This window comes from Malus sylvestris, chromosome 17 (assembly GCF_916048215.2).
Source record: "Malus sylvestris chromosome 17, drMalSylv7.2, whole genome shotgun sequence".
Taxonomy (NCBI): Eukaryota; Viridiplantae; Streptophyta; class Magnoliopsida; order Rosales; family Rosaceae; genus Malus; species Malus sylvestris.
The window spans coordinates 4,692,877-4,706,795 of NC_062276.1; the positions used below are offsets into that span (position 1 = coordinate 4,692,877).

Here is a 13,919-nt window from a genome sequence, read left to right on the forward strand (position 1 = left end):
TTGATGGAAATAGGGATTAATTCTTTTGTGTGATTTTGTGAGAAGCGGCTCATGCTTTCTTACCTTCCCAAATCACTTTCCAATACGATCCGATGTAAATGCGTTTTAGATTGATTTCTAAGGAATGTCCGAATGAAATGCATAGCATCGGCCTGTTTGAGACTGCTTCTGAATGACTGAAAGCAGACATTTTCTAGTGTGCTGAAAATACAATCCAGTACACCAAATGTAATAAAGTTACAACAAATAGTTGACGATTTGACGAGAAACTGTCAATCTCGGCAACATTTAAAAATTAAAACAAAAAGACGATTTCATTCACAAAAATACTATTGATATACGCTCTCTCGGGCAAATTTCAAAATACGGAAATCTATTTTTTCTGGAATTCTCTACGGTTTCCAGAGATCTACTTTTTCAGCTCTCATCGTACCATCCCCTATCCCCTATCCCCTATCGGCTATTGCTATTCCTTTCTCCTACAACATGTACAAGTTAGCCTACCTGTCATATGCTATAACCGCTGTCGACTTCTGATACTGTAGCCACCTCTCCTTCCAATATTACTCGGCCTCCGAGCCCCACCTGAATAATCCTCATCATCATCTTCGCCCTCATCGTCTCCAGCCACAGATTTCCGTCCTTTTCTGGGGGCCGGGCGTTTTCTCTTGATGTTTGCAGTGTAAGTAGAGAAATCAATCGTATCCTCCCTCAATGCATTCTTGAATTCCTGTACAACAACGATATCGGTAAGGATTTATGCACGGTCATGGTTGCTAACATCCAGAGAGTCTCACAGCTCACAGTACCTGATATCTTTGTACCAATTCTTGATAAGTTGTAGGCAAATTGGTGTGCGTATCACTGAGGTCAAAAGGGACGTTCTGCCTCGAGAGTACTTCTCCCGGTTTAGGGGGTTCACCCGGAGAAAAAGCCTGGTTCAAAAGAGGAATTACAAACGATAACAAAAATAATAATAAAGTTCGTAACTCACTGTAATATATTTTCCTATAATTATCTAGTGATTGTTTTACCTGGCACCTTGCATCATTCAGGCTATACACAATTTTTAGGTGTCTCTTTAGTTTCAAAAGAAGCTGCACTGCAATAGCTGCAAGGCAGTCCGCCTACAAAAGCACGTAAAACATAAGAATAATCAATGAAAATTAACCGAGCAGCAAAACCCTAACAATGACAATAACAGTCTATCTCAAGGAAATTTATCCTCCGGCTTGTGAAAAATCAATTTAGTACAGGACTACAGGATACCTGGAATTTCTGTACGTCATCTATTGAGAAGCCACCGGAACTGCTAGAGCCCGTAACATGCATGTTTGCCTCATACGGGTTAGCTTGATTGGAGACAGACTGATATGCTGGCTCTTGTCGTAATGTACCATTCCACTCCGTTGACATATAATTTGTAACAGGTTGGAACACTGGTTCTTGTTCAACTGTCCCATTCAAGTCCAATGATGCCATACCTCCCGTAAGAGGCTGAGCAGCTAAGCCATCTTCAATTATGCCGTTGCCATGAGATGCACCTCTTTGTAACAAATGCAAAGTCAGAGCTTTCAGCTTTGCTTCGAGTGCCCCAGCCCTAACTTGTACTACTCTATTTATAGAATAGACCAAATAAAGCGGTTCATCAGGTGTTGTGAAGGGTAGCAAGGCGAGTATTTCTGTGCAGTACCTGTAAAAAGAAATTATCTTCCATGTCAGCACCCTCATCCAGAATACATGGACTCCAAGACTGACACCAATGATTAAACTCACATCAGGAAAGGGACTACTGAAGGTGTCCAGCTAGCACTATCAAACTTGCGAACAATCGAAGACATAAATTTGTTTCTTGAAGTTCGGTTAGCACGAATAAGCTTGTAGATTCGAGAAACCCCAAGTCTGCCTTGTGCGAGAGAAACACTATCAGATTTTCCCTTTGCATTTCCAGAAGCCTTTGCTTGAACTTTTTTGTTCTCGTGTTCAGAACTAGTACTAATGGACTGTATGAAAGTAAAAGACATTTGAAGGCCATCTCCCAGGCGGCTTTCGAAAAATGCAGGGTACCTAAAATGATCCTTCGATTAGAAAACCTAAGAAAAAAATAGAAGATATGGCAAGTCAAAAAGCACTGAGAGGAGAATACTTTTCATTCATTTGCATCAGTAAATGATGAGCTAACTTCGAATTGGCCTCCAGTGGATCTGTTTCGAGAGCAATAAGGTAGGGAACGCATGTAATAGGATGTACGAGCCCTTGCCGCAGTACAACTTCAACAATCTGCAGTTATATTAGGAGAAAGTAAATAAATTGACGTAAAATTGCTCTTCAATTTTCAAATACATCTCATCCTTTCCACAGCATAATTTTCTTGGGAGTTGGTTGTCCTGATTCTCCATATAAATAACAATCGTAGAGACAAAATAATGCGCACAAAGAGCCAGTAACAGAACATAGAAGCCCAATACTCACCTTAATTGCAGATTGGCGAACTTGTTCATTAAGGTCTAAACATCTTGCCAACATGTTATCCCAATACAACTGAACTATACCACCACAGATATTAGTATCTCCAGCACCCGCAGCAACAGATACAGCATTGCCGCCTTCCACATTATAATGAATCACATTATCACTAGCCGCATCTGTTCCCATTTGACTTTCGGCATCAAGAAGATAGTCGTACATGTTTTGCAATGCTTGCATCTGGTCAAAAAAATGATTAGTATACAGACTGACAATGTAGTAGAAATCAAGGGGCACTGTTATCTTACCCTAAGACGAACATCAGAGCTAGAAGAGAATGTTGCCTCTATTATCTTCCCAATATCTTTTTCCAACATATATTTGGGCCTAGCTATTAGAACAAAGCCCAATGCCTACAAATGTTACAACACATCACTACATTTCATTATAAAACCAGGCCTTGCACATTTCAAGATCAAGATAGGCTTTTAGGAAAAAGTAAATTAAAAAGTTCATACCTGCAATGACCGAACCTTTATTACAAAATCCTCCACTAGAAGATATTTTTTAAACAAGCTGAGACTGCTAACAACATCAATTGTTTTGTCGGAGTTACTGGGCAAAGAGTTGCCATAACGGATAAGCAATCCGAGACAGAAAAGAGACCGCCCCACTTGCTGAAATTAGCAAAGGTTGCAAATTGTCAAAATTTGAAGCCCAATTACATGTATATGTACAAACCATCAACCATGCGCCAACCAGTTCTCTGTTTGAGCTTAAAGCTAAAAGCCAAGATGCAAACAGCTCCAAAAACGACAATAACATAAAATTCCCCCATGAGTAATTTCTTGATACATAAAACCTGACAACATGCTGCCTCGTGAAAGCTATATCACTAAAAGTTTACTCTGCAGCCCAATATTACAAAAGTCCTACATATAACTGCCTGCACAAGCAATCAATACTGCAGCTACCAAATACCGAAACGAGGGCCTTAACTTTAACCGTAGTCTCAATTTTGCTCTTTACTCGGGTCTGAACAATGCACCCCCAGAACTATTATGATGTTAATTATTATTTTTGATAAAGAAACAAATTTATTAACAAGAACCGAGGAATATGTTAATTACTCAATCAGTAATCCTAATTTGTAGCATATAGGACATGGAAAGTTTGCTTAAGGTTTCTACTCATAGTTTTACTCAATTGACGGCCATTCTTGAGCAGCATAATCTGCAAGTTCACCATTGTGGTTCATTCTAAATTCCTGTCGAGTAACTATATAAATGCATGGCCATGCGCAAAACTGTAATTTCTCATATCAAACTCTTTTAGAAGAATAAATTCACATATCATTTTGCCTATGAAGTGCATGAAGGATTAGGCATACAAGCATAACTCTTAGGAAAACTTCAAAGTGGGCCACCAATGTAATAAGATAATTAATTTAATATAAGGTATCTTTACCATCCCTTAATAGATCAAGGACGATGTTCAAACTTCAGGGGTAACTGGAAGAAACATTGATCCAAGCACCAAACATTGAAAATACAGTTTAAGTAATTAAAGACATAATCCATTTACACATAACTTAATCCACTGACCTGCTTGTTATCTACTGCCTGAGCATCCAAACGTTTGAAGAACACCTGGATAAGATTCTCCACTATAGCAGCACCTTTTCCTGCCACTTTACTCACAGCACAGAGGCACCTGTAGTGAGGACGAAGATATAAAATCTAGAAGGCATCCAAATCAGCATAAGATATATTAATAAAAGACAATTGTCTGAAAGCGAAAGCCTGAACTTGAACTTACTTTATGCAAGCATGAACAACAGTCAAGAAGGAATGCCGAACAATCATGTTCTTTAAGTCCTGTTCAAGTTCTTCCACAACAGCTCGCGGTAACTTTCTTACCAAAGGAAGAACAGCATCAATTATAAAGATTATACTCTCCACTAATTGTGCAACCACTCGATTATCAGCCTGAACACAAAGCAAACCAACTCAAAATGCAGGCATGATTTTGCTTTACTAGTATCTTTCTGCATTTTCGATCAAAATGAAAAAAAAGAAAAGAAAAAGAGAAATGAATTGTAACAAAGACAGCGTGAGCACGCAAATTCCCAATACAGAGCATGACCAATCCTTTGCAGAAGAAAATCCTAAGATCTCTTATAGGTAGCGTCTAGCTTCATATTATTTAGAGAGAAACAAGATTGGGTCCTAGAAGGCCGCTCTTCAGAACACGTATAACCAATGATAAAATGCAAAAGTAACATGTGGAATTAAATAACTTTAAAATCCAAAACACAATTCTAAGGGTGCTCTAAGGTACATTGGAACCATTATAACAAAATGCATTTTACCTGACTCTTTAGATAAGGCTGAAGAGTGACCACAAACTGTGAAGGGTCAGAAGCCGGTGCACAAAGCTTTGGATCCACAACACAGAATGCATGCAAAGCTAGCACATACGGAAGGGCCCGCCTCTCTACCTCCTGGATATTCATTTCCTCTACCTGAAAAATAAGAGTTTCTACACATTCAGATTCAAATAATCAACCAAATCTTTTTAGCATGTCAAAAATATAGGGGAAAAGTACCTGCAATATCTTTTCCAGTAAGCACTTGCACATTAACTCACAGCGCTTGCGTACTGATGCAAGTGAGGAAGGGTTGATCCCAACCGCTTTAGCTGATTGTGGAAAAAAATCAAGGGCCAAGTTGCGTTTAATGACTGTCACAAGAGGTTGGTGACTTGGCATCCTCCTCAACATCTCAACGATCTGTTCAGTTTTTTTAGCCACCTCCAATGGAACAGAGCTACCATCTCCAAAGAATTGAGTTTGTGAACCAGTAGGTTCCTCAAACCAGAACTCATAAAATGTCTTGCAAACAATATCCTGTGGAAGAGGAAAAGAATAAAAACCGGACCTAGTCAAGAACAAAGAACTTTGTATACTAGTTTTACATGTCAATGAACTTAATGCAACACACTCATTGCTTCACAATTACCTGTATGCTTGATTCATCGTCACTAATACGGGAGATGATAGCAATGCAAGCACTTGTAAATTCGGAGAAGTTTGCATTTGAAACGCACATATCTCGTATGATTTTGATAGATCGCTTTCGAACACTTACTCCAGTATCTTTAATTCTCTCAGCAACCTTCTCAAAATACTGAGAGAAAATGGTAATGATTAAGCAACATGTGTTAATAGAGCATGTACGAAGAAGTTAGTAGGATGAGAGTTCAATTGTGCACACCTTCAAACCAACATCAGGATGAGAAGCAATATGCCTTCCTACAAGCTCCAGTGCTGCTTCTCTAGCGGAAATTGCGGAATCACAAAACCTTCCTTCAACAGCTGATTGAACGCGTTTGTCTCCTAAAACCTGCGGATCAGCTTCTACAATGATACTGACCTGTATATCGTATTAAGAGAATAAGACATTAAATTCTATCAACATAGTCATAAAATGAATATTAAATCTCTCCATTTCGAGGATTAAAAGTTCAAGAATATAGTTTTCACTTACCGCTCGTAAAGCCTTGGCCCTGATTACAGGAGAATTCTCCATTAAGCTTGCCTGAAATCCACTAAAATGTCAAAATTGAGATTTATTACATGAAAAATCAGGGAGTCAATAGAAAAGATATCTGACCAGAAGCAAATGAAGAATCTTATCAAACCCTCTGGAGAAAGAGTTTTTTTGTGCCAATGCTAAAGTAATTTTCTTGACTGAATCCCTTGTCAATAATGAAAAACCAGTCCCAGAATCCCGAACTATTTCTTTTGATTTCAGTCTAGCAAGATAGTACATGAACTTCTGCTGTGATTTCGAATCATCCTTGTACCACAACAAGAGATAAAACCTGTACAAACAAGCATAACTTCACTATGGAAACAATGGAACCACAAAATAAAGAAGGAATGAAGTTAAACGAGTACATACCAGCGAACAAAGAGATGCCCATCATCAGCTGATGTGGTATCTTGAAGGTAATTCAAAAGCATCTGTTGGACTACCTCAGGCTTCGTAATTGAAAACGCAACTTCAGTGTTTCTTCCTGAACGACTTCGATCCTTTATTCCTTCATCTTTGCATTGTGACTTACAGTAGGATTGTAAAACAAGAAGTTGCTTCCTGCAGAGGCATATCTGACAGTGCCAACTTCGATTTGGAACTTCATATTCTCTCACTCCCATACAATCAGCATGAAACATTCTCTGACAACCTTGACAAACAAAGACATTTTTTTCAACCCTACCATCTAAACAAACTGAGCATGCATCTCTTGGATATGTCTGATCAACCCCATCGTCACTAACCAACTCCTGAAGTATCCAGATTTTGTCCCTACTGCAAAGGAGAGAATCACGCTTCAATCTCGCAGCAATTGTGCCGAGAAGGTCTATAGCCATTGAACGTGCGGCTACGTCTTTAGATTTCAGCCCAGCATTCTGGAGTAACAAGACACAAAGAACCTGCAACGAAATCTACTTCAGAATGGCGACTTACTAATATAACCAATGAAATTACAGTCCAGACAAGTCACACATATTTTACCTCCAGAATAGGAGCTGAAGCTGGATATTCAGGTAAATTCAATGTTGTCAAGAGATCGGTAACAAGATTCTCCATCATTACTTTCAACTCTGAAGCTTCCTGAGTCTTTGCACCAGCAAAGCGCTGAAGTACACGAGTCCAAAAGTGACAACATGCCTCTGTTGCTGCCTCGTGACCTTTAGTTGGATAATCGGCATTGACAGAGAGTTCTAAGATAGAATTACTACTTGATTCCTGCCTTAATGATTCAGGAAGGTTTGCACTATAGTGAACCAACTGAATCAGCAAAGCAGTGATCATCTGAATCTGCCTTTGCTCTTCGTCAGGTAGGTGATATGCTCTCAAAGCTCGCTTCGAGACCGGCAACTTCCAAAGCAACTGAATTAATTCATCTATCACATATGTGCGATGCTGAGTGTATGAATAGAATATCTGTACCACCAACAATGAAGATGTACAAGTTTCAGAGTAGATAACATCAAAATGCATGTGCATGAAGATATGTACAGGTATGTGTAAACAATAGCTGCCAAGAGGAGATGAATAGTGCAGATCTGTACCCCACTGATCAAACCCATTGCCTTCAGTTGCAAGAGCTGGATATTATCCACCATAAATGTTGTGAAGCATGTTTTCACTAGTTGTAAGATACAACCATCTGACAACCTTTCTATTAACAACAAATCCTTGAGTAAACCAAGAATGGTGCACATTTTCTGAAGAATATTATTCACAGCAGCAGAGACCCTACCAAGGCAAAGATGTAAGGGAAAGACAGCACCTAAGTTTTGTTATATAAGGATCTAGTAAAAATCCTACAACCAGGAGCAGATTATCAATAATCATACCTGTTAAATGAGGATTTCTGCACTTTCACGGTCTTGATACTGCGTCTCTTCTTGCTTGCTGAGCCAAATTCAGCATCAGGCTCTTCATCTTCATCAACTGTCAATATATTGGAAAACATTGTTACTCAAATCAAACAAGTTGGAACGAACCACTCCTGAAAAGGCAAACTGATGAAAAAAACTTATGAAGATGGTTTCACATGCAGATTAAAGAATTGTATGAAAATAGTGAAAGAAAACATTATGGAAACATATGAGTGTAGTGGATTAAGGAAATCCCAACAGTTCAAGAAAAACTAACCTTCAAGCGACCCATTTTGACTTGGCCTATGCAAAGCACGATAAGATGGATCATAAGCACACATAACATCCATTATCTGATGCCTGGAAAACTCCAGAATCCTTTCAATGATCTGATATGATGGAACAAAATTAGAAACTACTAGTCTTTTCGGTAATCAATAAAAAAATTATATAAGATTATATAAAAAATTATGCGATATAGGGGACCTCCACTAAATGTAAAATAAAGAGTTAACATCTTAGCATGCACCTCTTCTTTATATAGTTGTTTTGGCATCTGGTTATGAGCCATTACTGCTAATGCTGCGTGAATGGCCTCCAGTGCACATTGTATTGATGAAACCACATCTGAATTTGACTGACATATTAAAAAAGAGAAGTAAGATATGAACATGATCACAAATATTATTACAGTAAAAACTCCAAGTGCAGAATTGAGTGCATAAATATCGAAAATACTGCTAACAAATTTATAAATTAAACTACCAATTGTAATCACTGCCCAAAAGAGAAGTAAGAAGTGAAAACTATTTTCTAAAAGCAAGAAGCTAAAAACAAAGCCTGACAGACCTGCTAAATGCAAGAAAGAAAGCAGAACATAAAACAAGCTCACCTGCTCATATTCAATTATAGTCAAGCCTTCAGCTCGATGTATCTGATGATCTAAAATCCTTAACAATCTAACAAAAGTATCTGCAGGAATCAAATGTAGAAGCTTCTTTGCTCGAAGAGACATTATTTCATTTGCAAGCAGTCTAAGATCCGAAAGAGGCATAGATAACCACTCAGTTTCTTCCCGATCATCACTGATAATTTCAGCTCTGCCACAGAACTCCTCCACCAACTCACAAAAGCTTCTGATGGTAGCATCTAAACAATATTTTTTAAGATAAGTCACTCAAATGAATATTAAAAGAAGAATGTGTTTGAGAGGAAGAGAGAATTCTAAAGCCGAAGAACCTTGAATTTCAGCAGAATCTGGTCCCACTGATGACATAACATCACTAGCTTTTTTCTTGGATTTGGGTTTTCTAGAAGATGGTGTAGATATGTCCTGCAGTTTCATCTTCTAGATTATTAAATAAGAAGGGGGAGGGGGAAGTATTAACTGCCAAATAGATGCACACATACATTAGGAGGAGTATCATTGAGCTGATTATTGTCAGATACGGAATAGTCCCTTTGAGAAGGCTTTAGTATAGGTATACTAGGCTTGAAGGGCTTCTTGTCAGCTACCGTACTACTAACAGGCACTTGCCCCTTAATAGGACCTGCGAAACTTGAACAGTGCAAGAAACAATAAGCACAGAAACATAAATTCATACAAGATCAAACACTATAATGCACAACTAATTCTTCTTCGGACTAAATAGTATGTGTAATACCTATAGATATTTATTCACTGTGCATCTAACATATACAAAGAATAAAGAAAATGATCTTGGAAATTCTGGAAATTTGCATGTATCTTTTCAACAATGAAGTAAAAGTGCATCATCCAGAAAGAAAATAAATTTTGAGCTTAAATGAAGCTACTCTGTCTGGTAAGTGTAAAAATATCAAGTAGCACTCTAACTTCTGCAACTTGTGCCTTGAAACCAAAAAAATTTATTATTACTATTTTATCATACTACTCAATATTTTCGCTCGTACAAAAAAAGATATGTTTTCTCATTTCTAGACATGTTACTTTAGATTTTTGTTAATTGTTTTCAGTGAATAATATATATTCGGTCTATCATTATTGTAAAATCTACATAAGCATTAAGTAAGTCTATATTGTCACCAAAACTTCTTGCACCAGAGATGTGATTGCATTACTCAATCATGTTATAACCTATGTAAAGGCTTATTGTTTACATAATGAAAATATGGCTGCCACATTTATCTCCCTGCATATTAAAAAGAAAATAGATTTATATATTGCTTATACTGTTATTTTATTCAGGGAAAACAAGAACACCTGCCATTTTCAGTTCTAGCCAAAATAGCTATGCAGAAACCTTAAGTAATAAGTAGGAAGCCAAAAATACAGTAAAACCTCTATATAGTCATAAAGTTGGGAACAAATCAATTTTATAACTTTAAAGAGGTAATTACTTAATAGAGGTGTAGTTAAAAATATTATTTATTCACTTAGTTATTCTTAACGAATGTTGTATTTCCTAAATAGGATTCCTGAGGATATGACAGTACGGAAATACCAGAAGTTTCATGCCAAGAAGTTGTAAACATGCTTGAGAAGTTAGAAACATTTTGGCTTCAACAAGAAGATCCCATGTTGACAAAGTATGACGTGGCATCAACTCTAAAAACTAAAACATTGACAAGTATTACTATATGGAGGTGTATTTCCTTATGATGGGGCAAAATAAATTATAACTTATTACACTGTGGAGTTTATTCCTAAGCATAACTATAACTGGTCCCAAGTTGGGACTGGAATTTTTTATGCAAAGGTTAGTCCTTTATAGAGTACCAGAGCGTGTGGCAATTTGCTCTTTTACATCTTATTCTTTATTATTATTTGTAATTTTTATTTATGTTTAGTTTGAATTTTTTTTTAAATTAAATTGTTTTATTTAGAATACTAATTAGGGAGGGGTATTTTAGAGATATTGAAAGCTTCACCATTTTGGTGTGCTCCCTATATATATTACTTTAGAGAGGTTTTACTGTAGCATTTAAATGAAAAATTTGAATCAAAGCATGACCGAAAATATAAAACCGGTATGGAGCAACTAAATACTCGGTTTACCTGGACTATTGTACTCAAAGGCGTCTGGATTGTACTGAAGAACTACATCGTGAAGTTTTAAAGGTTCTCCATAACCGTATGGAACTGCCCCAGCATCCTCCCTAAGGTTCCTGTGCATGATACCATACATGAACACTAACACGGAAATAGAAAAAGTAAAATTTAAACCAAATTTAAACAATGTAACTAATAGAACTCAGTAGAAATTTGTATCAGCACAGTTCCCTAATCACTTGGACTTTTAGTCAAAAAATAAGATCCTGGAATTCAGTTTAATGCCGTACGAACAAATCATGTGGTTACTTTATTCCAAATTACGAATTAAAAAGTCTCCTCCCAATCACATTCACAATTAGTTCAGTTAAAAGTAGAAAGAGAGAGAGCCTCCGAATTCACATTTCACAACCTCATCACGTTTCACAACCTCCGAATGCACATTTCACAACCAAATTACGTAGAAAACGTTGAGCTGCCAGTTAAAAGTGGAAACAGAGAGCCAATTCCAATCAATAACCGTTACATTTTTCTTCAAATTAGTTAAATTTTAAACAAACAAAACCTACTCGATCACAAAAGGGGGAAAATTCAAAAATTCTAATATAGTAGCACACAGCAACAATCAAACACGTCAAATTTCAAATCGTAATTTAGAAAAGAAGCAAAAATCGCAATTCAAATGCAACATCGCGCACTTCTAACAATCAAATTTCAAATTTAAACCTGGAAATGAAATTGCTGGCGTGGAACACAGAAAAGCACTTACAAGTACGACACGTCGGTTTCTCGAAGCAGATCAGCAATCCTACTCGCAACAGCTGCGTCAGGGCGGTTCAGCCACGCGCTGTTCCGACTCGGCTCGTCGAACAGCCGGAGGTGATCAGATGCGCCGCAGAACACCGGCAGCGATGGCAGAGGCAAGCAAGGCGCGACCTCCGAGTGCACCGTGTTGGAGAGGCTGATGCCGCCGTGAGCCGAGCCGGAGCTCGAGCTCGAAGTGACTACCGGATAACTCATCGATTGCTCAACCGGTGAGTTCGCAATCGGCGCCGCAAGGGCATGTAGGGAGAATGATGAAGTGGCGGGGTGGCGGGGGTCGTAATTACGCTGGAACCCGGGGGTATATCGGAGAGAATCAGGGTTTCGGTTGCGGAGCCCTAGATTTGGGAAGGAGAATTTGAGGAAGCAAATGGCGGGGAAAAGTGCGGTGGAGGAACTAAATTTTGGGGATTTAGGTGTGCGACTGCGAACAGAGTCTCGCTGCTTCAGTTACGAAAATGCCCTCGGAGGCACTGTGCGAACTGTCGAAGCTTCCCGCTGACGACTCGTGAGTTGGCTTCGTTCGGAGGGATTGTTTGGGAATTTTAATCGACGGAGGATTTTAATGGCGGAGATGTTGGGAAAAGGTCGAGGTCTGAAATTACGGAAGTAGTCTTGGGGTGGTCTTGCGAAGGTCAACAGTATAAAGATTGTGTGTCGTCCTTTTCGGTCTTTTCCTCTTCCTCGCCGGAATAAGAGGAGTTGAGACCAAATTAGTACATTGAACCGGATAGTAACTGTGAATGATTAGTAGATTTTAGGGTAAATTACATACTAGCCCCTCAGGTTTGAGCTCTATTACAATCTCATACAACATCTTTAAAACATTTCACTTTCATACCTCACATTCTATTTTATTTCAAAATAATACCTCCGTTACATTTTTCATCCATTGATCCGTTAAGTGCTGACGTGGCTGCCACATTTGTGTCATGGGGCTGCCAAATGTGTGCCACGTGGCAAAAAAAAATTAATTTTTACAAAAAAACCTTAATCTTCTAAATTAAAAAAAAAAAAAACCAAAATACTTGATTATCCCCCCCCCCCCCGCGGCCGCGCTCCCTGCAAAACCCATATCCCATTATCCCCCAACCTATTATTCCCCAGATCCAATTATCCACCCCCATCCCATAAGACCCTCGTACCTGCAACGCATCCCATTTCCCCGCAACCCCCCTCCCCGGATCTTCATCTTCTTCCGTAACCCATAAAAAAAAAAAAAAAAAAATCCCTTTCAGTTCGTCTTCTCCCCCCTCTCTTCTTCCCCTGACCCCTATCTGCAACCTAGAAAAAAATAAAAAAATAAAAACCCAGATCCCGACCACCATCGTCAGGTTCGTGAGGTGAAAATGGGAGAAATGAGTGTGGATTTAAGGAGTGGGGTGTGTAGAGGAGGGAAGAGGGTGGGATGGGGGCTTATGGGATTTGGGTTGTGGGTTCTAGGTACGGGGGGCTTATGGGATTTGGGTTCGCGCGGGCGCGGGGATGGGGTGGTTGGGGGTGGATAATGGGATCTGGGGAATAATGGGTTGAGGGGATAATGGGATATGGGTTTCGCAAGGGGGATAATCAAGTTTTAGTGAAATGTTTTAAAGATATTGTATGTGATTGTAATAGAGCTCAAACATGATGGGCTACTATGTAATTTACCCTAGATTTTATTGCTTCAACTTAGAAGTGGTAAAATGTGTGGATAAATTCTTGGATTTGGCCGTCGTGTCATTTCTCGGACAGCATACCAAAAAAAAAAAAAGGGAGATATCTTCAAAGGTTTTTATAGATCAGCATTCGTCGATATCGTTGAGTATTATGCTTAATTTTGACGCCAACAAACGACGTAGCATTCGTCGATATCGTTGATTATTATGCTTAATTTTGACGCCAACAAACGACGTGGTTTGCACATATGAATTTAAGAATTTCTTTAATTTATAGTACACACAATAATTAAAGATTGTCAGTTCTAACACACACAAATGATGGACTACCTATAGCGTTTTATTAAGTAAATTCAATTATTTTCTACATGCACTTTAACAAGTGAGGAAAATAATGTTTAATAGGTTTTGCTTCAACTATACAGTTAATTACTTTGTGTTTTCCACACATGCACAATTTTGCATGCTTACTAACAAAATTAAAAAGATC

The 13,919-nt window shown here is 38.4% G+C and overlaps 1 protein-coding gene across 2 annotated transcripts; it reads right to left on the reverse strand.

The window, feature by feature from the left end:
- Positions 1 to 166: 166 nt before the first annotated feature.
- LOC126610445 (sister chromatid cohesion protein SCC2-like) lies at positions 167 to 12,357 on the reverse strand. 2 transcript variants are annotated; one of them, XM_050278495.1, is made up of 28 exons: positions 11,719 to 12,357; positions 10,956 to 11,065; positions 9,329 to 9,468; positions 9,158 to 9,251; positions 8,811 to 9,067; positions 8,448 to 8,555; positions 8,196 to 8,307; positions 7,895 to 7,991; positions 7,607 to 7,793; positions 7,047 to 7,478; positions 6,432 to 6,964; positions 6,141 to 6,351; positions 6,015 to 6,065; positions 5,742 to 5,900; positions 5,487 to 5,654; positions 5,075 to 5,374; positions 4,838 to 4,990; positions 4,285 to 4,454; positions 4,071 to 4,179; positions 2,985 to 3,143; positions 2,775 to 2,879; positions 2,473 to 2,706; positions 2,147 to 2,280; positions 1,777 to 2,067; positions 1,270 to 1,693; positions 1,035 to 1,127; positions 810 to 935; positions 167 to 730 (listed from the first exon to the last, which is right to left on the reverse strand). In XM_050278495.1, the coding sequence occupies exons 1-28, from the start codon at positions 11,967 to 11,969 to the stop codon at positions 515 to 517; spliced, it is 5,424 nt and encodes a 1,807-aa protein (XP_050134452.1). In that variant the 5' UTR covers positions 11,970 to 12,357; the 3' UTR covers positions 167 to 514. The 2 variants fall into 2 exon arrangements, with proteins under 2 accessions (XP_050134452.1, XP_050134453.1); XM_050278496.1 differs by lacking the exon at positions 11,719 to 12,357 and having other exon boundaries at positions 9,329 to 9,476.
- Positions 12,358 to 13,919: the final 1,562 nt, after the last annotated feature.

Bases quoted from the DNA above. Each gene is read 5' to 3' on its own strand.
- LOC126610445 (XM_050278495.1), bottom strand. From the start codon at position 11,969: ATGAGTTATCCGGTAGTCACTTCGAGCTCGAGCTCCGGCTCGGCTCAC. The intron at 9,252-9,328 runs GTATGTGTGCAT...ATGAAACTGCAG, and splicing joins TCAATGATACTCCTCCTAAT to GACATATCTACACCATCTTC. The intron at 6,066-6,140 runs GTCAGATATCTT...AGTGGATTTCAG, and splicing joins AGATTCTTCATTTGCTTCTG to GCAAGCTTAATGGAGAATTC.